Source organism: Actinia tenebrosa, unplaced genomic scaffold, assembly GCF_029948245.1.
Source record: "Actinia tenebrosa isolate PJP-AT-01 unplaced genomic scaffold, QUT_ActTen_1.0 PGA_scaffold5__44_contigs__length_20552954, whole genome shotgun sequence".
NCBI classification, from domain to species: Eukaryota; Metazoa; Cnidaria; class Anthozoa; order Actiniaria; family Actiniidae; genus Actinia; species Actinia tenebrosa.
In genome coordinates, this window is record NW_028292582.1 from 18722172 (window position 1) to 18744324 (window position 22153).

At 35.9% G+C, this 22153-nt stretch overlaps 1 protein-coding gene across 2 annotated transcripts; it reads right to left on the minus strand.

Moving 5' to 3' along the window:
* Positions 1-9: 9 nt before the first annotated feature.
* Positions 10-21141, minus strand: LOC116305820 (ribosomal protein S6 kinase alpha-2). 2 transcript variants are annotated; one of them, XM_089037681.1, is made up of 26 exons: positions 20142-20341; positions 19976-20014; positions 19752-19874; positions 19417-19498; positions 18947-19027; positions 15123-15202; positions 14257-14363; positions 13582-13619; positions 12845-12924; positions 12328-12387; positions 11344-11414; positions 10577-10665; positions 9895-9959; positions 9045-9147; positions 8385-8464; positions 7741-7794; positions 7523-7585; positions 7054-7128; positions 6464-6505; positions 5875-5922; positions 5000-5158; positions 3653-3891; positions 2395-2512; positions 1848-1904; positions 1287-1370; positions 10-1197 (listed from the first exon to the last, which is right to left on the minus strand). In XM_089037681.1, the coding sequence occupies exons 1-26, from the start codon at positions 20196-20198 to the stop codon at positions 1078-1080; spliced, it is 2214 nt and encodes a 737-aa protein (XP_088893807.1). In that variant the 5' UTR covers positions 20199-20341; the 3' UTR covers positions 10-1077. The 2 variants fall into 2 exon arrangements, with proteins under 2 accessions (XP_088893807.1, XP_088893808.1); XM_089037682.1 differs by lacking the exons at positions 19976-20014; positions 20142-20341 and adding an exon at positions 20969-21141.
* Positions 21142-22153: the final 1012 nt, after the last annotated feature.

Sequence of the window (22153 nt, forward strand, 5' to 3'; positions counted from 1 at the left end):
ACAGGCGGAAATTCTTCAAAGGTTTTATTTCATTTACACTGCACATCCCTAGAATTTACAGACACTCTAAATACTGCATTTCACAAGCAAATGTTCATGGAACAAGAAAAATTCATATAAGTACAAGAGAAAAATTATCATTTTCGTATCAAATTCCAAGTGGAAGAAACATAGAAAAATATTTCGAAAATGCTTTATAGAAAAATTGATTTAAATTACGGAAAATTATTCGCTACGATCAAGCTCATTCCTTTTGACAGCTTGCTTTATTTTTATTGTTGCATTGCAATTTGCATTTGATATTCATCAATTAAATTTTGAAATATTTTTTCTTAGAAAATACGAAAACTGAAGTCAAACCGTTGACCTCTGTATCAGGCCACGCTCGGCAAAAATTCATTCCCAGTTTCCTCTCTTAAAATACGAACCAAGAGGTCTGGGATGACCGATTATATTTTACATAGGTATCCCAACATTCAAATATAATGAAAGAGTAAGAAAAGCAAGTAGATAGTGCTAATCTTATTCCAGATTTTTCATTTTGAGATTGACAACAAACACAATTCTAATATATTTTGGACCGCATGTACAAAGATACCTGATCATTTGCCAACATACGATGAGACTTTCCAGGAAGGGAGATGATTTACAGCAGCATTGACTCAAAAGGCTTTCAGATAGAAAAGTTTTACCCAATCACATGACTGGCGGCCATGTTGGATACCAATTTCAGCCTGTCATCCAACATGGCTGCCTGAATAAGATCACAAACTATTAAAATCTAAGCTCTCAAAATTTCCCATGTTTAAAATGTAACACGTAGAAAGTCAAAGTATGTTTCAGTCTTCGTTGGAAGCAACAATAGAGAGTAAGCCAAATGTTCCTGGAATCGATTGACCGTAAGTCAGCGGACCGAGGCTGAGTATCCATATTGCCATTAATTTATTTTTGGATTTTCTTCTTTTTTTATTCTTTGTACCTCCCTGATTCGTTAGAAAACAAACTATATCACTAGTGATCAAGCTAAACAGAAACCCATGATGAACGTTAGATAATAACGAAGATGATGTTAGTTCGCTATACTCTTTGTGTTTTCTTGGTTCGTCTTTGAGCGAGGAGTGATGTTTGGACGGGCTTGAGGCGACGGAAATGATCAGGTGATGAGTGAAGAGCAGAGAATGTAGCTTTGACTGCATCCTGTAGAAATACGACAAAACAAGGTGGGTTGGTTGTTTTAGTAAAAATGGTGATTTGACAATCATCACATGTTAATCATCATCACTCACCTTGATTTTCGATACACTGCTCACGTGATGTAGTCTATGGTTTGACAGGTGATGTCTGCTGACAATCCATGGATGTTGCAGCACCTATCAACAACAACAAACCAAGTTATTCTTCATGTTACATTTGTTTTTAGGAGTAAACAATTCGCTGTACAAATGTGCCGTGCCGAGGGCACCATGACCGTGACAGTTGAATGATGGTAATCTCAAGCGCTGTGATTGGCTACGTAGGCTACCATTTTCCAGTTATATGAAATCTACTGTAATAAAATACTAGCACAACAACGAACAGCGAGATTATAATTCGTCTTTACAAAACTCCTAGTTATTTACTAGATACGAATACGCTAGTCTCTGGATAAGTACACAAGTCTTTTGAAACCAATTCGTTATGCACTTGTTACCGTATTTCTATTGCCTACGGAATTCGCATAGTCGTTAAACACTCGGTACAAAGTCGTAAGTCTCTCGGTAATAAGTCGTAAATAGTTGGTAGAAATTCAAACCACTGGGAATGAACTCTTTATTCCAATCGGCTCAGTTTGAACTGTCATTACGAACCTGTTTTGCGGTAAGTCGAAGTCTTGGATTTACATGTAACATTTGTCTGACGAGATCCTGAAATACAAACGAAGAAAAAAGTTTATACGAGAACCTCAAGATAGGAAGTCGATACGTACGAACAATTTTTTTTTTCTTTTTTTTTTTTTTTTTTTACAGCACGCGAACTTCCTTGATGGAAAGCCCTTCTTGGAACCTAAATTCGTCGTATCTCCCCTATACGCCACTGCAGGAAAATGGGAAAACGATTCCTTTCATAACTTGCCTTAGTTTGTATTTCCTTGTGGCGCCAAAATAGGGGGGAGGGGGGTTGGGGTTTTATTAGTGCAAGTGACCCGCGCATTAACGCCTTAACTTCAAAATTTTCAGGGATTGGGCGGCATTCCCCACGAACCCCCCAGAAAAGCTCCCCCACTGAAAACGATGCCCCGCGGTTCCTGCTTCACGCAGACTGCGCAGTTAAAGCTCAAACACCAGGGTAGGCATATCAAATGTAACACAACGTGATAGTTGGATAGCTGAATATAAAAGGATTGGGAAGTTTTACCTTTGAAAGGTCAGAAGCTGCATCCCATGGACCGCCGGCAAGCGAGTACGAACCTTCACCAATACGAGCGAGAATATTAGCAGGCGTATCTTCAGGACCCACGGCGAACGGTGTAAGACTGGAATAAAAGGAAATATTCAATATGCCTGAGCGCAAAATAATCAGTGCTACCTGTTACATTGGGTAGTTTCCTATAAATGTCCTTGTGTATTAGACTGGTTTTCATTAGAGTGCTTTTAGTCTCACTGTTGAATAGTTAGATAAATTTATCTAACTTAGATAACTATTTAGTTGACGTCACCTAAAATAATGAAAGCGCGCCAAATAGCCATGCTAATCCGGGGGGTTGTTTTACCAGAGAATGAGTGGATAGGTATTCAATTGTATCATCGTTTCTCCCCCTGATCTCAGTAGCTGTCTACTCGTAGTTTCAAATTTAGGTGACGTCACCTAAAATAGTAAATAACTTATGTAATTTAGTTGACGTCACCTATTCAACAGTGAGACTAAAAGCACTCTAATCCGTGAAACAAAATTTATTTAGTAGATGGTAATAGCCAGATTCAAACAACAGAAAACAAAGGAGTTAGAGCGTAATGGTACTAAACACGCTAAAATGTATTTCATAGGTTTATGAAAATCACTCTACTAAAAGCTTCTCTTGCAATACTGTTGCGGCACTGCAAACCGCAATTGCTGGGGGAAGTGTAAACCCAGTTCTTTTATCGGAACAACAAGTGGAGAATCTCAAATAACACGACGATACAGCCTATGATAACATAATTGCGAGACAAGTTGAAAGAAATAATGCCTTGTGTCATACCTCCCTGATTTTGTAAACAGCGCCTTAGACCTACCACAAGTTGGCCTCTCTTGTCTTATGACAGACTTTTTATTCTAGAGGGCACAGCGAGCGAACAACGGGATCTTGCCCTGACACGAACTTTGGTAAAATTTCAACAGCGCCTTAACTCTTCTGACTAAAGGGTTGGTGGGGGTAGGCGGTGGGGGTCTCGTTCGCGAAGCTTCCCGCGCATTTAAGGTGTATAAGTACGGTAATGCTAATAGCGCTTTTTGTAACATTATTCTAAGTATATTACAGAAAACAAAAAGCTATTTCAACAAAACATTTTTTACTCCTTACCCTTTTACTCCGACGAAGGACTAGCGTCCGAAACGTCAGTAAGTTTTTTCATCTTTTCACGTTGTATAATTTACTTTTTCGTCATTACTTATTTTTCAAGACACTTTCTCTTACCCTGAAAGCATGGTATAAAGAAGGACCCCAAGGCTCCATATATCACAGGCAGCGTCGTACCCTTGCTTCTTTAGGACCTCTGGTGCCACAAAGTTAGCAGTATAACAAGGGGTCATTAGAAGTCCGTTTGTGGCGCGCATTTGCTTAGAGAAACCAAAGTCAACGATTCTGAGGGATTCTGGTGTACCGCTATCATCTGCATACATTATATTACTTGGCTTGAGATCACGGTGAACAACCTTGTCAGGGGAAAAAAGAGTTGAATTCCTTGAATTATAATAGTATTTTTCGTCGATATTTTTTAAGTCGAAAAAAAAGCGAAACACTTGGTTATGCAGGGACCGCGGAGCATATTGAAAAGTGGGGGAGGGGGGGGCTCGCATTTGAAAATTAAGCAAATTGAAAAAAAGAAAAATAGCCATAAAAAGATAGTATTTGACTTGGCGCAAAAAGGTGGGGGCTGCGCGTGCTCTACGACTTCTATCATACTTCTATCATAGTATATACACGCGTGCTCTACAACTTTTATCATAGTATATAGGAACGCGCATTCTCTAGGACTTCCATCATACTTCTATCATAGTATATACACGCGTGCTCTACAACTTTTATCATAGTATATAGGAACGCGTATTCTCTAGGACTTCTATCATACTTCTATCATAGTATATACACGCGTGCTCTACAACTTTTATCATACTTCTATCATAGTATATAGGAACGCGCATTCTCTAGGACTTCTATCATACTTCTATCATAGTATATACACGCGTGCTCTACAACTTTTATCATACTTCTATTATAGTATATAGGCACACGCGTGCTCTACGACTTCTATCATACTTCTATCATAGTATATACACGCGTGCTCTACAACTTTTATCATACTTCTATCATAGTATATAGGAACGCGCATTCTCTAGGACTTCTATATTGTGCTTAAACCACGACCCTTATAGAGTCATGCTTGCAGCACGCTCTATACAACTGCAGCACATCATGCCTTTCTCCAGGGCCCAGTTGTTCAAAGCCCGATTAGTGCTAACCCTGGGTTAACTCTTAATAAGACCTATAGAGTTAAACCTGGATTAGCGCTAATCCAGCTTTGAACAACCCGTCCCAGCATATACGTATGTTCTTTACAACTACTGTCATGTCTATAGACCCCTTGCAGCACGTCCGAATGAAGCTCAATTTGGAAGAAATAACACAGGTTTCCAATTCGCATGAGATTGAAATTCTTTTGTTTTGTTCTCCAAATCGAGCTGCTTTGACGTCACATGCAAGTGGTCTAAGTGGTCTATACCCCCGATACAAACATGCCCATGATCAATTCTTTTTACTCACCCCTTCTTCGTGTAGAAAAGCTATAGTAGATGTTAGCGTGTACATAATTTTCGATGCCTCTCGCTCTGATAAACACTTATGTTTGAGTATTCTATCAAGCAGTTCTCCACCTCGCATTAACTCCATCACCATGTACACGCATTTACCATCATCGTATACCTGAAATCATTAGGTAAAATACGTTAGTTTATCCAGCCAATCAGAAGTGAGTATTCCACTGTTTCTTTCTATTATCCAGTCAATCAGAAGTGAGGAAAGCCGTTGTATATTCATCGGTATCCCACTGTTTCTTTCTATTGTCCAGCCAATCAGAAGTGAGGAAAGCCGTCGTATATTCATCAGTATTCCACTGTTTCTTTCTACTATCCGATGAATATTTCTATGGCGTGGGATAAGATATCAAACTAATAAACTTATACTTTAAAACCTTAACCCCCATAAGGAGCTCTTCCGCGATGTTCGCTCCACACACACTACCATTACATTTTACATTCACTATCAAATGGTTTCCTCTCTGGACCAGTCAAATAGCGAGAATACACACACCATCCAATCAGCCGGGTACGTTTTAAGATCGGAAGCCATTTGTTAGTCAAAGTAAATAACAGGCCTTTTGCAATAGATTGATTATTCAAATATTTTTTGCTGGATTACTAATACCGTATCCAAAACCTTTTGAAAAATACTCTTTTCCCTAATGAAATACTTTCGATTTCAAGATACGAAGCAGTTTAAAGTTTGTTTGCCATCCAGCAGAGCCTTCCCCAAGGGACCTAGAGCTGAATTGATTCGTTACCAAAGTCATATATCAGCACGTGACTGTTTGTTGCAAAAAGCCTATCACACCTCAAGAAATGGCTTAATAGAGAACTTACATCGCGTAAATGAATGATTGTTGGGTGGTGTCCATAGCGTAAAAGAATCTAGAAAAAGAAACAAGGATTAATTATTCATTTTATATAAGACTAGAATCTTCTATTCGATCTTACTCTAGGACTAGTGTTACTTCCTATTGATTTCTACTTCCGGTAGATCTTTCCTTGTAACTTCTACTTCCGTTTGCTAACCACTTCCTGTCAAAATGCACTTCCTTTTTACTGAGACTGCTTGTTGCTACTCCTAACGAAGTAGATTTTTTCTTGTTGTTTAATGAATTAATTACGGCATCAATATTTTTGATTGTTTGGTTTTGTTTTTGGTTATTGTTTTGTTTTGTTTTTGTTTGTTCGTTGTTGTTGTTGTTTTTTGTTTTTTTTTTCCTTTGGTTTTTTTTTTTTTTTTTTTTTGGTCTTTCTTTCGTTTTTGTTTTGGTCTACATGTTTGGTTTTAGGTCTTATTTTGCCTTGATTGTTTTGTTGTTGTTGTTTCAATAAATTGCCTGTAACATAAGATTTCTTTGCACTATTCTTTTATCTTTCTTTCATATTTTCATTTATGTCAATGATTTTATCAAGATTTTCTAACCTCTACTTCCTCGCCTGGGTCCTTCTTCAATTTGTCGATAACCTAAGACAAAACCAGTAATATCATTATAAGTCTGTGCACAAAGTAGCAGCCTATTCAAACTCAAGGCTCAAAAGTGGTGACAGTAAACTAGCCATTTGTAACGAATTTTTTTGTTTTTGCTCGTGAAATTGTTAATTAATTAGAACCCTTGCACTAAACCACTACCTACCAATATTTTAAAATTCTTCAACCCTTCAGATTGAAAATTAGTGCAATATAAGGCTCTATAGCCATGTTGACCATACCCTCCCCCCCCCCCCCCCCCCAAAATTGCCTGCAGGTTACAAATAAGCTGCCAGTTAGCCATTATGAAGTTGTGGGGGAAAATTAGGTCCAGTTGTAGCATTTCAATGCATTGTGGAAATGTTTAAGGGCACCTATTTCCAAGAACCTATTTCCATCTATTTCGTTCCCTAAAACAGTCTTAAAATACACTGCAAGGCCAACTTGACCCAGCTTTTTTCTCCACATTGGAATGAGTACACTAACAAGAAGACAGTCATTGGAAATTCCTTGAATATGACTATAAGTTAGGTCTATTGTCTAACCTTTACTGCATATTCTTGGCCGTCTGCTTTGTTGATACACTTTCTGCATACAGAATATGATCCTCTGCCAATTTCCTGAAAACATGAGCCATAAATGAAAAAGATTGGTCAAACATTCTGTAATTTTGAGTATTCAAATAGCCTTTAGCTAAAAAGTTTACACTGTTATTTCTTTCGTTAGGGCAAGATTTTCAACAAGCATCCTTCTTGATTCCATCTGTGCTTCCTGCTTCCATCTGACTATCCTTATGTCTCATGTCTGCCTATCTGCATGTCTATCCGTTTGTCTGTCACTCTCTTTGTCTGTCACTCTCTCTGTATGTCCATCTCACTGTCACTCTGTTTATTTGTCTGCCTACCTACAAGTCTGTCTGTCTGTCCATCTATTCACTTATCTACATGTCTGTCTGTCTGTCTGTCCCTCTATTCACTTATCTACATGTCTGTCTGTCTGTCCAACTATTCTTACCTGTTTGATGTCATATTCTTCAAGTATTGATGTAGTGCTCACAGGAAAGAGAGATTTTGATGGCTACATGGAAAAATAAATAAGTAAATACAAATCTTAATATTTCTTTCGACCCAATAAACTAAGGCTTGGCTTCATCATGGTATCATTCCCAATAGACTGGTTATGATATTACTTTTTAATAGCAATGAAATTTGCTCTGAAAATTATGTATGTACCTTGTTGTTATCGACTTCCATTTTCATTTCCTTTTGATTAGAGTTTAGATCTTCCTATAATATGAAAAAACAAGTTAGAAAAATCTATTTAAACCACACATACTCAATATATCCTCCGTTCCCCTATCCTACCTCCCACTCCTCAGAAATTCCAATCCCTCTCTGTGTCAAAATCATGGATGTTTTTCTGGAACTACACAATAAAATTTTACCCTCCTTAGACCCTCCCCTCCCCTTGGAACATCCAATCCCTCTCTGTGGGTGGGGTATTAATGTAATGTAATGTAATGTCATGTAAATAGTTACGATAGTACGGGAGTACTGATTGGCCGAAAACTGTGCTTTATTAGTGAACAGAGCACAAATAAAATGTAAATAAATTCAATACCGAAATAAAATTAGTGACTATACAATAAAATGTAAAAACAGCTTTTTCTGTGCTCCATGCAGTAATAAAGCACTAAGGAAGTGTTGTAAGCACTAAAGAAGTGTGAGAAGCACTCAACTACAGCTTGTGCTTCTCCTTACATTTCTTTTGTGCTTATGCCACTACCTGCGTGCTTTATTACTGAACAGAGCACGGAAAAAGCTGTTAATCCAGGTTTTATAAAGATCCTACACCGCAAGAGCATTACTGTACTTACATCTAGTAAAGCTGGTGCTACGTAACTAAATCCTCTAAATAACTGATGACAAGTAGCACTTGGTGGGATGGCAGGAGAATCTGAAAAGGTAACAGAGCCAAAATCAGAGCATTTTTTCACTAGGTCTTAAAACAATGGGTTGTTGTGTTTTCATGCTTGAAATTCATTATCTCCATAACTGACAAGGTTTTGTCAAAGCTTTTGACAAAGCTACCCAAGAGCCTTTCAGACCCCCCAGTTAACTTCACACAGGAAACCCAATACTTATACATAACAGGGGTCTTTTGGGTTCTAGTCTCCCAAGTCCATGCACATCCTGAGGAGGCACAGCACCCCCAATTTATGCTTTTTGATTTTTTGCCTAAAATAGGCACATTGTGCATTTGTGGGAACTCTGCCCACAGAAGTGGCACTTTACCGCAATTTTGATAAATATGCAAACTCTGTGTCTGCGAGCTGTATTCTAAAATTTGGTTTTTCTCTGCTGTCAATCAAACCTAATCAGTAGGTACCTCTCATATTTTTGACTCGCAGCAGCGAAAAACCAAATTACTACCCTGATGCCCCTATCACACCTTGGAACAAGGGTAAGGGGGTAAGCCTCTACACAAGCTGTTACACCCAACAGCATAATTTATACAGTATCTTATGAATTCATACCTTGAGGGGTCTTAGAGGTGAATTCTGGATCAAAATAGAAGGCATCGTCTGCTCGTCCTGCAGCAGGTTTAAATGGTGGTTTGATCTCTTTTTTCATGAGTTTCTAAAAGAAAAACAAATAATAATATATTTTTTCTTTTTGTCAATCTTTAAATATTAATTTCATCATTCAAAGTTTTCACTGTCTAGTCAAGGTTCTTTGATTGGTTTAGCTTGACTGAGTAAAAAAAATTGAAAGCTTAAAAGGCTGATCATCTAGACCAAAAAGAACCAAAACAAATAAGCCATAAAATAATGTGCAATTAAATAGTAGAAGTGCTTAGTTTTGAACTATATTATACACCATTCTCAAGATTTGGAAAAGGGGGGTTTCACTGCCACCCGGTTAGCTCAGTTGGTAAGAGCGTCGGTCTGTTGTGTGGGAGGTCGTGGTTCAAGCCTCGGCCAGACCAACACTCAAGGTCTTAAAATAACTGAGAAGGTGCTGCCTTTGTTATTACATCTGCAAATGGTTAGACCTTCAAGTCTTCTCGGACAAAGACTTAAAACCGTAGGCCCCGTCTGTCTTCACTACATAACCCTGTATAAGGCAGACGTAAAAGATCCACTGAAGACGCTGGTGATAACAATCTTCAGTGCCCGTGCTAACCGGCTGCCTTATCAATTGGGTCGCAAGGCCTGTTAGGCATCAAGACGTCCACCCAGGAGTGGTAAATGCATTAGACTAACCCCTCTCTCCCCTGGGGCCCCTTATACTACCATGCCCTACCAGCCCCCCCTCCCCACAAAAAAAATTCCCAACCCCTTTACCCAAAATCAACCCCTGCTATAGGAACAACGAACTACTTACATCCCAATCAATTGTAGCAAAAAATGCATGTGACTTGATATCTTCAATTCCATTCTCAGTTGCACCTTTCAAACATTAAAACAGCATTAAAAATACAGAACGAGAAGATTTCCTAAAATACTATGAAAAACGTTTTTAATCTATTTAGAATCAAACCAGGTGTTATTTTCTCTTTAGGGAAAAAATCTTTGATTCACATACATGTTAATAAATTTTCTCAAAAGTTACATTTGCAAAGTTAAATTCTGAAAACAGTCTTGGAAAATTATAATTTCCTTTTGATTTTGAAAGAGCAAGTTTTATTTTCTTCTCAAATCATTTCCTTTGTGCAATGACGTCAGTGGGTGTGGTACCACAGTGGTCAATGTCAGCGCAAAATAGAAATTAAATAAAAATAGTCAGGTTCTTTTTTTTTTTTTTTTTGTGGCAGGACAAAAAGTTTTGGCAGAGCAAAATTTCCCCTGATATTTTTAATAATTTTCAATTTGGTAGGTCAAAATTGTTTTTAAGCCTGCAGCTATGAGTAATATTTGACCTGCAACTTTGCCATTGGCATGCTGCTATTTTGAGCCCCTAATGTTAAGAAAAAGTTAAGGAAATGGATGAATGTCATACTGTGCTGAAAAGCATATTAAAGGAAGCTGCTGTCACTTCGTCCATAAAAGAATTAACACGCCCTTACCAAGTCGATTCAAAGGGTTTCGTTTGAATAACATCCTCAAGAGAGACTGAGCTTCCGGGGTTAAGAATTGAGGCATTCCAAGTTTAGCCCTTCAATAAGAAAACAAATATATATTTAGCTTAAAAAACAAAAGTTAAAACAAAAGTCATATATTTTCAGTTTGATATACATCTTATTCATTTTGGTGTAATGTTTTACCATTTCTGACCATGTGTTATTGCCTTGAGTGTCATTTCTTTATTTAATAGTTGCACATGACGTTATCCATGAATATGGATACATGTACAACTCAAACAAAGAATCTCATTGTCAAGAGAATGATACAAGTTTTAAAATAGAAAAACATTATGCCCAACTTTTAAGAGTTCTGATATTAGTTCAAAATGTCCGGGTGTTAAAAACTGATACAATCTAAATTTCACCTTTCAATAACAAAATCAATCAATAAAAACCTCAATAACAAAAACACTAAAAATAAAGCTACATTTTTTCAATAATAGTTTTTTTTATAATTAAGGGATCCAAGCTTGGGTAAGGTAACTAAAGTTTAAAAGATACCACAGATACAATACATGCATCAGGAGTTCTGTGCTACTGTTCTAAGCGCATGCTCAAGGGGTCAAAAAGTGGGATCACGGGTCGTACAAATTGCCATATTTTGATATATTTGATTTGGAATTTTCTCAATTCTACTAAATTGTACTAGCAATGTAAATATAATCATACAGTAATAAAGTACATAAAATATTACGATATTTTATACTTACTTTAGGATCATATTCATGGTGTCTTTTCTGTCTTTTCCTTGGAATGGAAGAGAACCAGTCAACATCTCAAACTAAAACAACAACAAAACACACATGCCAGAAATATTAGCTATGATAAAAAAATTGTTAACTTATATTAAATTCTTCCTTAATAGCAATATACTTAACTAGAATAGTTTCAATGTTTGTTTAGTGGGAAAATAATAATATTACTTCTAGGACATACATAGTACAGCAGTAGTAACTAATACTGGATATGACAACAAAATCCGTCTCGTCAAATTGTTGATAGGGTATGTGAGTCGGATGTCAGTAGAGTACATGTCACAGGTTGCCTTAAGGGTTTGAAGTGGAGGATGTAACTTAGGGCATTGGAAAGTTGCCATTAGCTCATTGGTAGAGTGGGTAATAGTGAACAATCTGCACCGCTCGGTAAAAGGTCGGGTAAGTGGACAATAGTTGGTCCATAAGGTAACGGTAAGTGGTCGGTAAGATAAGGGTAAAATAGGGCCAATGAGGTAATGGTTAGATAACGGTTTTAAACATAACAGTAAGTTGATAACGGTAAGATAATATTTAGGTGTCAGACTTAAATAATAAAAATAATATTTATTGAATGTGGGTGACAAATCAGCATTAAGGGCTGATTTCCAATTATTGTCCTAATACCTGGTAGGACATGATGTAACTCATCCAATCACATTAAAATAACAGCCAATTAGTCGCTCATTACGATCACAATTTAGTTTAGCCAAACCTCATTTCTGGCTAAACGTTACTGGTCAAAATGACCTGCAAGGCAAAAATTTGACCAGACAAATCAAAGCTCTGGGCGGACATTATTCGATGTTTGGCCTGACATTATTTGATGTTTGGCCAGACATTATTTGATGTTTGGCCATTATTTTATGCTTTGAATCATAACACTCACTTGCTAAACTAATAAAGTTCATCTATCTATGTTTTATGAATCAAGCATCATACCATTAACACTCCGTAGGACCACCAGTCCGCTGCCTGTCCATGCCCCCTGCGATTCACAACCTGAAATATTTGTTTAAAACATAACAGATTTAATGAATGAACTTATATACTGTAAACTTCTTATAAGTGTGCTACACAAGTCATAGCTAAAATAGTAATGGCAACCCTGTGATGAACCCCGTCACAGTTATGACGACCTTAATAAGAGAAAATCAAACACCCCCTGTGGCAAACTTGTGACACTCGTCGTACATGTATAAACCTTTTATGGGACATCATAAGACTAATTTTAAAAAAGCTTGCACATTTGTACGAAATCTGAAAGGAAACTGTGTATCGTTCATAGGCAGACGACGCCAGATGATACATACACATTTGAATATTGAGTGAGTGACACATTTGCACATTCAAACCCGGCCCCTCACAATAACTTGTTTCTACACATCACATATCTACGAGTTAAAAAGAATGGCAGCTTCAAGAATAATTAAAAATATAATATTTCTGGTCTTTTTACCTCTGGTGCCATGTATTCCACAGTGCCGCAGAAGGAGTATGTCTTCTGGTCCTGTTCACTTTCCTTTGATAATCCAAAATCTGTGTCAAAGAAAGAAATATTTTCACAATAAATTACCATGCTGAAGAATATCCATGGCCTCCATGTTGGTACAACACTGAAAGCTATAAAATAGTTGGGTAGAAGGTTCTGCTTTTATGATAAATATCAGTATCTTACTGCAATGTGTTATTCTCTATAAGCAAAGTTGTCATCATACAGTTATCATCATCTTCAACATCATTATCTTCATCATCAACATTATCAATAACATCAACATAACATCATGATTTTCATCATCATCATCATCAACATATCATCATCACATCATCATCATCATCATCATCATATGATCATTATCTTCATCATCAACATTATCAATAACATCAACACGACATGATTTTCATCATCATCATCACCATCAACATATCACCATCACGTCATCATCATCAACATATCGTCCTAATCATCATCACATCATCATTATCATCAACAAATCATCATCGTCACATCATCATCATTATCATCACCAACATCATCATCAAATCATCACCACCACTACCACTACCACTACCACCACCACCACCACCACCATCATCATCATCATCACATAATCACCATGATCAAGTCAAACCTTGGTCACATCAAAATCACTTAGGCAATTTATTCACACACATCAAAATTTCTGAAGTATGTACCTGTGATAGCAATATGGCCACTTGCATCCAGAAGAATGCTAAAAATAATAAATAATATTTAGAAAGTAAATAATAATTCCGCGCATTGTTGAAGACCACGAACCATCAGCTTTCTATGTATAATAGGCCCTAAAATAACGGCCAATCAAATGTATGTTTCATCTCAGTTATATATATCCCTCATTTCTACCTCAACATTACTGGTCAAAATAACCGGCTAAGGAAATATTTGATTGGACAAATTCCAATTCTGGCAGGACATTGACAGATACCTGGCCATTATTTAAAGACCTATGTTATATATGTGACATTTTATTTAGATGGCTATCAATAGGCCATTTCATGGATCCCGTTACTCAACCTCAGCCTCGTCAGGGTGTAACTATTCTTTAGAATTTGACTACAGTCCGCAGTAATGAAAGGAATTAACACATCAATGAACAATTGAAACACTTAAAAATTTCACAGCTTGTAGGCAATTTCTAAAGAATATGTTACACGCTGACGAGGCTGAGGTTGAGCCGCGGGATCTGTGAAATGGTCTATTGAACTTTCAAACTCAAAGTCTTTAGGGAGGCATTGGCTTACAAGGTTTATAGTGTATGGCACAGAAGTTCCATAAATAATATACCTTCCTCATTGAAAAAACAAATATAGTACTGTAAAATCACTCACTTCTCAGGTTTCAAGTCTCGGTATATAATGCCAATTTTGTGTAAATGATCCAGTGCTAAAGCTAACTCTGCCAGATAGAACTTCACATCTTCTTCTGTAAACATGATCTAGTGTGTAAGATATACAATTAATATATATTTTATTTCACTTTTATTCAAACAACCTGACAAAAAGCTGAATGTCATGCAATAAGAGGGACTGAAGTAAATATTGCTGAAAGGGGGTTTAAGAAAATTGTCAATAAATATTATCTTCAAAATAAACTTTCTACCAGTAATTAAAAAAGGCCATTGAAAACTTCAGAGAACCAGACTAGAAAATAAAGGAGCTCAACCGGGGTTGAGTAGTTTACTTTTATAAACATGTAATCTTAGGTTTTATGGGTTCATTTTTTATTTTAAACTGGAGGTGTTTTTTTAATGTTTAAAAAATAAAGTTTCTTCATAATTGTATTATACTTGATTGCACTTAAGATATGCCTCCTCGTGTTTAGTGCACAAAGCTCATCACCTAAACTAATAAAACACATATTGTGACAATGTCTGCAATTCATCAACCTCTACTTGGATTAGGATAATAGGATTCAAAGACTTTTATCAGATGGTTCAAACCAAGCAAACCAGGTTAAAACATGTTGACAATATTATTTTTAAAAGGAAGTACTTAATTTAGATCAAAAAAAGCTAGATGAAATCTTTGGGATAAGTTATTAATCTTATCAGTAAGTTCAAATCACTTAAATTTGATTTTTGTTTCTAGATACGGCAGGAAAAAACACCATCCTTTTAACAGATAAGAGGTTCAATTAAGATACATTTTGGTAATTGACATTTTAAATCCTTTTTCCTTGATGTATTGAATCTTACCTCTTTTGATAACCTTGTGAACAGATCTCCCCCACGTAGGAAATCCAGGATGAGATAAACTTTTCCTTCAGTCTGAAATGCTAAATTAGACAACACAAAGTTAGGGAATTAGAAAGAGAAATAGAATTAGACAAATTAAAAGCCTTTAATTAATTTTTTGGGGGCTGATAAAGTATATGCATGAATGAAGAAGTTTGAAATTCAATAATGTCATGTTGAAGCATATATTTCATTGCATCATGTGCAGCAGTAATATTGTTTGCCGTGATGCGATTATGATATGATTTCCAAAGTGAGAAACATGAGTTAGTAATGAGTATAGAGTATAGAGTCTCCTATGAGGCCCTGTAAGGGGTAAATTTCAAAACACTTCATGGCCTTGAAAAGAAGACACAAGAGTCACAATCTAGTGACAAAATAAAAACAGACTGTTCCAATGAATTAATGACAAAAATGCCCTATATTAGGGGTAAAATTCTGACAAGGGAGAATAGAACATTCCAAAATTGGAAAATAGGAAGTTGCAAAATTCAGATGGAAAACAATACAATACAATACAATTTTATTATACAATACAATACAAACATGGGTTCCCCACTCCCACCCCCTCCCCCCCCCCCCCCCCCCCCCCCCATAGGACCTCTAGCCTTTAGTTTTAATTCAGATTAGGGAATCTCCTATGCTTTAATTAAAGTTTTTCTAAAGTTTGCTATAACTCAGGGAAGTATTCTATCAGGAATCAACTAGCTTCAGTAATGATTTTGTTATGCAGGTTTAAAAATAAGACACTGACGACAGATTACTTAATAACAACTAAATATCATTAGGATGAGCACAACATTTTTTTAAAATGCTTTTAATTTCACAGACTGTGGGTGGCCAAGCTTAGTAATACAACAAGTAATAACAAGAACATTTCAAAACCCAAACAACCCAGCCTACACGTCTGGTGGGATTACAGTCAAACCAGCTCTTGAGTTCCTGTCAAGGTTCAAAAATTCATTTTATTATTGGAAATTTCGTTTCCATCTTTTTTTGAAGCTTGCATTAATGAAACAAAGGTTGCCAATTTGAATGATGGGATCAGATTAAAAGTTTAAAAGAATAAAATTGGAATTAAAAAAAAACCCAGAAATTTCCAAACTTTGAAAATTTATATCTTCTGACTATACATGTATGTATATTATTTTGTAGCTTGGACATAATGTAAAATCATTTCAGAACATGTGTCATTCCTTACAGTAGCACTTTTTTAGCAGTCTTCTATGAGAAGACACATGATTATAGACACAACTCAAAAGATAAATCTCATTCTCAAGAGAATTATATGTGATCTAAAAAGGGAAAACATTATACCAAAACTATTAAGGGAGCTTATTCCTTTCAAAAACTTCCCACTTGTGGCTAGACTTAATGAAAGTCCCCTAACTGCCACTCTTTGACATTTGCTAGCAGGACTGAAGGTTCTGAAAATAGCTTTTCATCTCAGACTGCTTCAGGCCAAAATTTACCAAAGGGTTTTACAATCAATTAAAAAATTATGACAACAAGCCAGTCAGTCAAATATACAGTATAAAGTTTACGAATTATTTTTAGAATGAAAAATAAAACAATTCCTGCAGGTAAAACAAGTGACAACTCAACTCTGTTATGATTAGAAGCACAATTTATACACTTATTTCCTCAGAAAAATAACAATGACTAAAACTACAGTAAACTCTAGCTTTGTGGACATTCTGGCATAACTGGCAACTCGCTATTGTGGACAGGAGCAAAATCTATAACTGTAAATGCTGACAAAGAAATAACCATAATCAACTATCAATATTGGGAATGATCCCTATTACGGACACAAAGTTAGTGATGGTTCCAAGGAGTTGACTGTAAATGGGAAGTCAAATTGGTGAAATGCAATAACATTATTTAGCTATAGTGAATAGGAAAAACAAAATTCTATAGGGTTTAGACTATTATAGGCCATTTGCATCAAACAGTCAGCTGCTTACATATCACTTTGATAACAAATCAATCAGTCAAATGTCTCTTGGGAAAGGCTCTGCTGGATGGCAAACAAACGTTTGAATGTTTCATATCTTGAAATCAAAAGTATCCCATCAGGGGAAAAAAATTATTTCGCAAAAGGTTTTAGATATTTCATTAGTAATCCAGCAAAAGTTTTTTAAATAAAGGAAGTCCATCCAGTAACAGTTGTGAGATTATTTCCTTAAATGGTCTATTACCTAAGGTGAATCAGATGACCATGCATATACCTCAATAAGCCTTTTCATAGTTTAAGAATCGATTCCACTGCGCATGCGATTTTATCCCGAATTTCTCACATTCTTTTGTCTAAACCTTCTTTTGTTCTTAATTAAACAAAAGAAGGTGAGAAATTCGGGATAAAATCGCATGCGCAGTGGAATCGATTCTTAAACTATGAAAAGGCTTATAAACGTAACAAATTATTAATCATTTTAAGGAGTACATGTACTGTAAGTCAACTAATATCTTATACCTTGCGCAGGTAATAAATTAATTAATACATTTTCCTTGATGAACTACGGTGATATTGCATAGCTTTGAACCTAGCAAAACCCTAACAAACTGATGACTCTTGTTTATTCAATGGCCAAATTGAAATTTGAAAATATTGATTGTTGTAGGGGGGAATGGGAAAAACCTATAAACTATATACTCATGAAAGCTACTAGCTACTCATTAGAAATGGACTAATAGTTTTAGTCAAATCCAACTAGTCGGTCCAATATATAGATGCAAAAAGTTTGGAATTTGGATTTGACTAACAAATTAATGATGGTGGGTTTAGAAATTGAACCCACGATCTCTGGTCTATAGGGGACATTATAAAACACCTCTACAAAATCTTATATGTCAATACTTTGATAGTGTTATTATAAAAAATCTATAATATGCTGATCAATGGTAAATCGAAATTTCAGAGCATCCGGAAACTCAACTGTTATAAAATAACATTAGTATAATCTGTTAACAGTAAGATACATTCAATTTGTTTTCATTTTAAAGTAAACTACTATCCATGTGGGATATATAGTTTGCTTAGGAATTGAGAGCCAAGAGCTATTTTTAATGTACACCTGTCCAATGCTTAGCATATGTAAGATGGGCATTTTATTCTTTAATATGTTTATATGTTTCCCTGTCGTTACAATATTTAATACATGGATATATATTTGACATCAAGTTTAGATATACTATATGCCATGTACATATATACTGAGAATATATATATTCATGTTCCCATAGGAAGCAACTGCTACAAGCTTAGTGCTGAACAAAACGAGCTTTTTTTCTTGTCTTTAAATTTATTCTGTTGGGGAATATATTTTAAATTTCATGTTTGAACTATATATGAAGAGCTTTTACGTCAACTGCATAATTGCCAAATTCAATATTTTTTCAACTTAATGTATGAGATTGTGGAGCTAGTGTATGGTCAAGTAGTATGGTTAAAATATCTATTAGGATATGTTGTAGAAATCGGCTTTCAATGAATAAGATAAGATAAAAATCACATTACATTGAGTTCCCTAAGGTATAGATACAAACATCCTTTTATGAAAATTTTCAATAAAATTAATTTTCACTAAAATGTTTAACCTTCCACATGATATTCGAGCGAGGTTTGACAAAAAGGGGAAAAAATAAATAAATGGCAAAGTGAATGTATATACATTTATTCGTGACAAAGAAAAGCATTATAAAACCAGGTCGTGTAGTATTTGTTTTGCACTAATTGAACACACTTAACTTACAAACATTGAAAATCGTACAATTTTTCTTACCATAATGAAGATGAACAATGAATGGATGCTGAACATCAACCAGAATGTCTCGTTCTTTCTTAGTTCGAAGTCGATCGCGAACTACAAGAGAAAATGAAAAACACGTTATGAATATTTAGTTTTAGACAGGAGCAGTAATTCGATGCGAAAAAAATCCTATCTTGAACAACAAACTATAAGCCATTTGATATCGTACAAAAAAAAATCACTTCAAACTGAATAAAACGGATTCATCTTAATCAGCGATTTAGATATTTTGCTCAAGTGCTTGGACATCGCAGAGATAATATTATTCGAGAAGTAAAAAAATTGCGCTTTGATCAAGGAGTCGAATGTTTCAAGATGGTGTACGAGAAGTAATCAGAGCCGCAAAGCTGGCATTTTCAGGACGAAAATATGTTGAATACTCATTAACTTTGAAGTTAATCACGTTTAGAACAACATATTGTCAATTGTGTTTGAAGAATTACCTTTAAGAGTTGCTTTTTTCAGTACTTTCATGGCGTAAAGTGTCCCCGCGTCCGGGCCAATGATTTTACGAACAAGAAACACCTTCGAAAGAAAAACCAAAATACAATCAAACTTTTCTACAAAAATATTACCCGAAAGACCTCGACACTTACATATCTGAGGGCTCTAGGGTGATAAAAGAATGTAGTCTACGTTTTTGTCATTAAAGTAGTCATTCCTCGTAGAATAAAGACTTCATTTGACACTGGATATGTCAAGACTAGTCTTGAAATGTTCGCGCCATATTTGCAGTAGTCATGATTTCCAAAATACATTCAACAGGAAAAACCATTACCTTTCCAAACGATCCTTGGCCAAGAACTTTTAGAAGTTCAAACTCGCTGGGATTTGATTTCGTTAGAGCTTTGGAATTCTCTAATTCGTCGGTCACATCGATGACAGCACCTTCTTCGTTCGGCTGTAAAAAAAGCCAAGTTTCATAATTAAGATTTTTGAGTTAATTTTCCTTCGAGAGGATTTGAAGAACCTATCGTTTTGAATAACTTAGCCTTTCTTTACCCCATTTCTATTTTCATCCATCATTTCTTCGTCTTGTGCCTATATATAAATACAAGATAACGTTTGCGAGGGTCTGATTAGAATGTGTGATTCAGCAAAGACAAGAATTTCGAAATTTCCAGTCGAGCGTTTGGGTCATCGTCCTTGTCTTTTCGTTTTCATTTACCTCGGACAATTCCGCGATGTGTAATTTTTGCCATGGATCCTGAAGGGCGAGTGGCATCTTGCAGTGCCCTCGTAACAACTTTCTAGAAGTATAACTAATGATAATAAAGGATGTGAGATCTGTGGCTATGTGATTGAGTGGAGAAGACAAGGTGAGATCGAGGCACACTACGCAAGATAATACCACGCCTCGAGTGGTACACTCGAGAGTTCCCAAAAACGAATCCACACACCGGAAACGGAAGTTAATTTTCTTTCCTTTGTATATCGTGATCACTTTAGTTGTCTCTAAAAACAATGCCAACGACCGCAAAATGTCAAGAATTTCCTCGACAAGCTAGATTTTGTTTTAAACTTGGTTAAATTTTAAAAACTCTTGTTGAATAAAGAAAGCCGCACGGATGACGAAAATGATTCGATGAAAATAGAGATGACGGTATCGTAAGACAATAATGAAACGAAACTGCAATAAAATAACCCCCAAAATTTTATTTTTCAGCAAAAAAATATAAAAATAGCATACAAACATTTATTTTTATATCATAATAAACGTACTGATTCTGATAAAAGTTATTAATAGATATTTTAAGTGAGTTTATGATTTTGAAAACAACTTCCGACGGCCAAATTTAGGTGAAAAATCTTAAATGCTTCTCTAACTTTACTTCATTAAAGAATTAAATATAAAAGCTTGAAGCTTGAGTTTTTTAAAGCCTAAGTCGTTTTAGATTTCAAGCTTTTAGTGAGAGTAAGAATGTTACAGCAATCGTTAAAATAATGCATGAATAAAGATTTTAAGGTGACCTAATTCGTGACAAACTTACGTACCTTCTTCACCATGGCAATCAAGCGTCAATGTGTTTCGAAATTAACTCTTTTACTCAACACTTAAACAATTATCTAGCCTTCCAAGATATTAAAAACACAGTGGAATACTTTCTCTCTGATCACTTTAAGACTCAGTTGGTGTGCGTCGGTGGCTGTGTGTGTGAATCATCTTGCACTCACATATTACCATAACAATAGAAAACTCACTTCCGGCATACAGATCTCTTGATTGTGAAGTGTGTGACGTCAAGATGACGTTCTTTCTGTGAAGGATATATTCATACCTTAATTCATTGGGTATTGGTTACTGCTAAGCTAAAAGAAGACGGAAGATAGTTTTAGCACTGATATTGTGAAAGGGAATTAAGTGAAATATTCCTTTTCGTGTCTTCTTCTTCTTCTTCTGAATCAATGCTTTTTTTAACATTGTTGCGTCGGACCCGATAAAACTAAATTGCGATTAAACATGCCTGAAAATGTGAAGTTACTGGCGCCTTGACATCGACCAATCAATTTATGCGGAACTGATTTTATTTGTAAAAAGGCGATGTTAAATAAATAAATAAATAATGGTTTACAGAATAATATCAATCTTTTTGATTATCTTGGAGTTATTTTTGGGATTATTTTTTCATATAACTTAAGAAAGTAACTGTTCCCGTGGGAGGGAGTTAGTGGGAGTTGTTGGAGTTAAGTGCACTCGGTTTGAGCCCACGAGCGTGTGCGCTCTCAAAATCCGCTGAAGGCAAACTCCCAGCATAAAATGATAAAATGACTCGTATGATTCATGCTCCCAGATAATAAATAAAGAGGGTAAAACCGTTCTTTTATTTTGCTTGAGGACTCTACCAGTCGTGACACTATACCAGTCGTAATATCGTACGTTAGAAAGGGGGAAAACGTGTTGTAAAGTAGGGGGGGGGGGGGGGTCGGGACCCCCTAGACCCTTCCACTTGATACGCCCTCGTAGAAATATAAGAATAGAATTTCTTAACCTTAGTTCGAGTCTTTATTCGTTGCTTTGATGCCTTGTGCTCAATTTCAGGTGATTTCGGTCGTTAATTTCTCCATCCCCTTAGAAATAGACAAGGAAGAATGATGAACGACCGACCAAACTCTTGGTACGTTTAACGTTCTGCTTGAGGTCGATTTTTTTCAGAAAATACGAATTCGCTCGCCATTTGA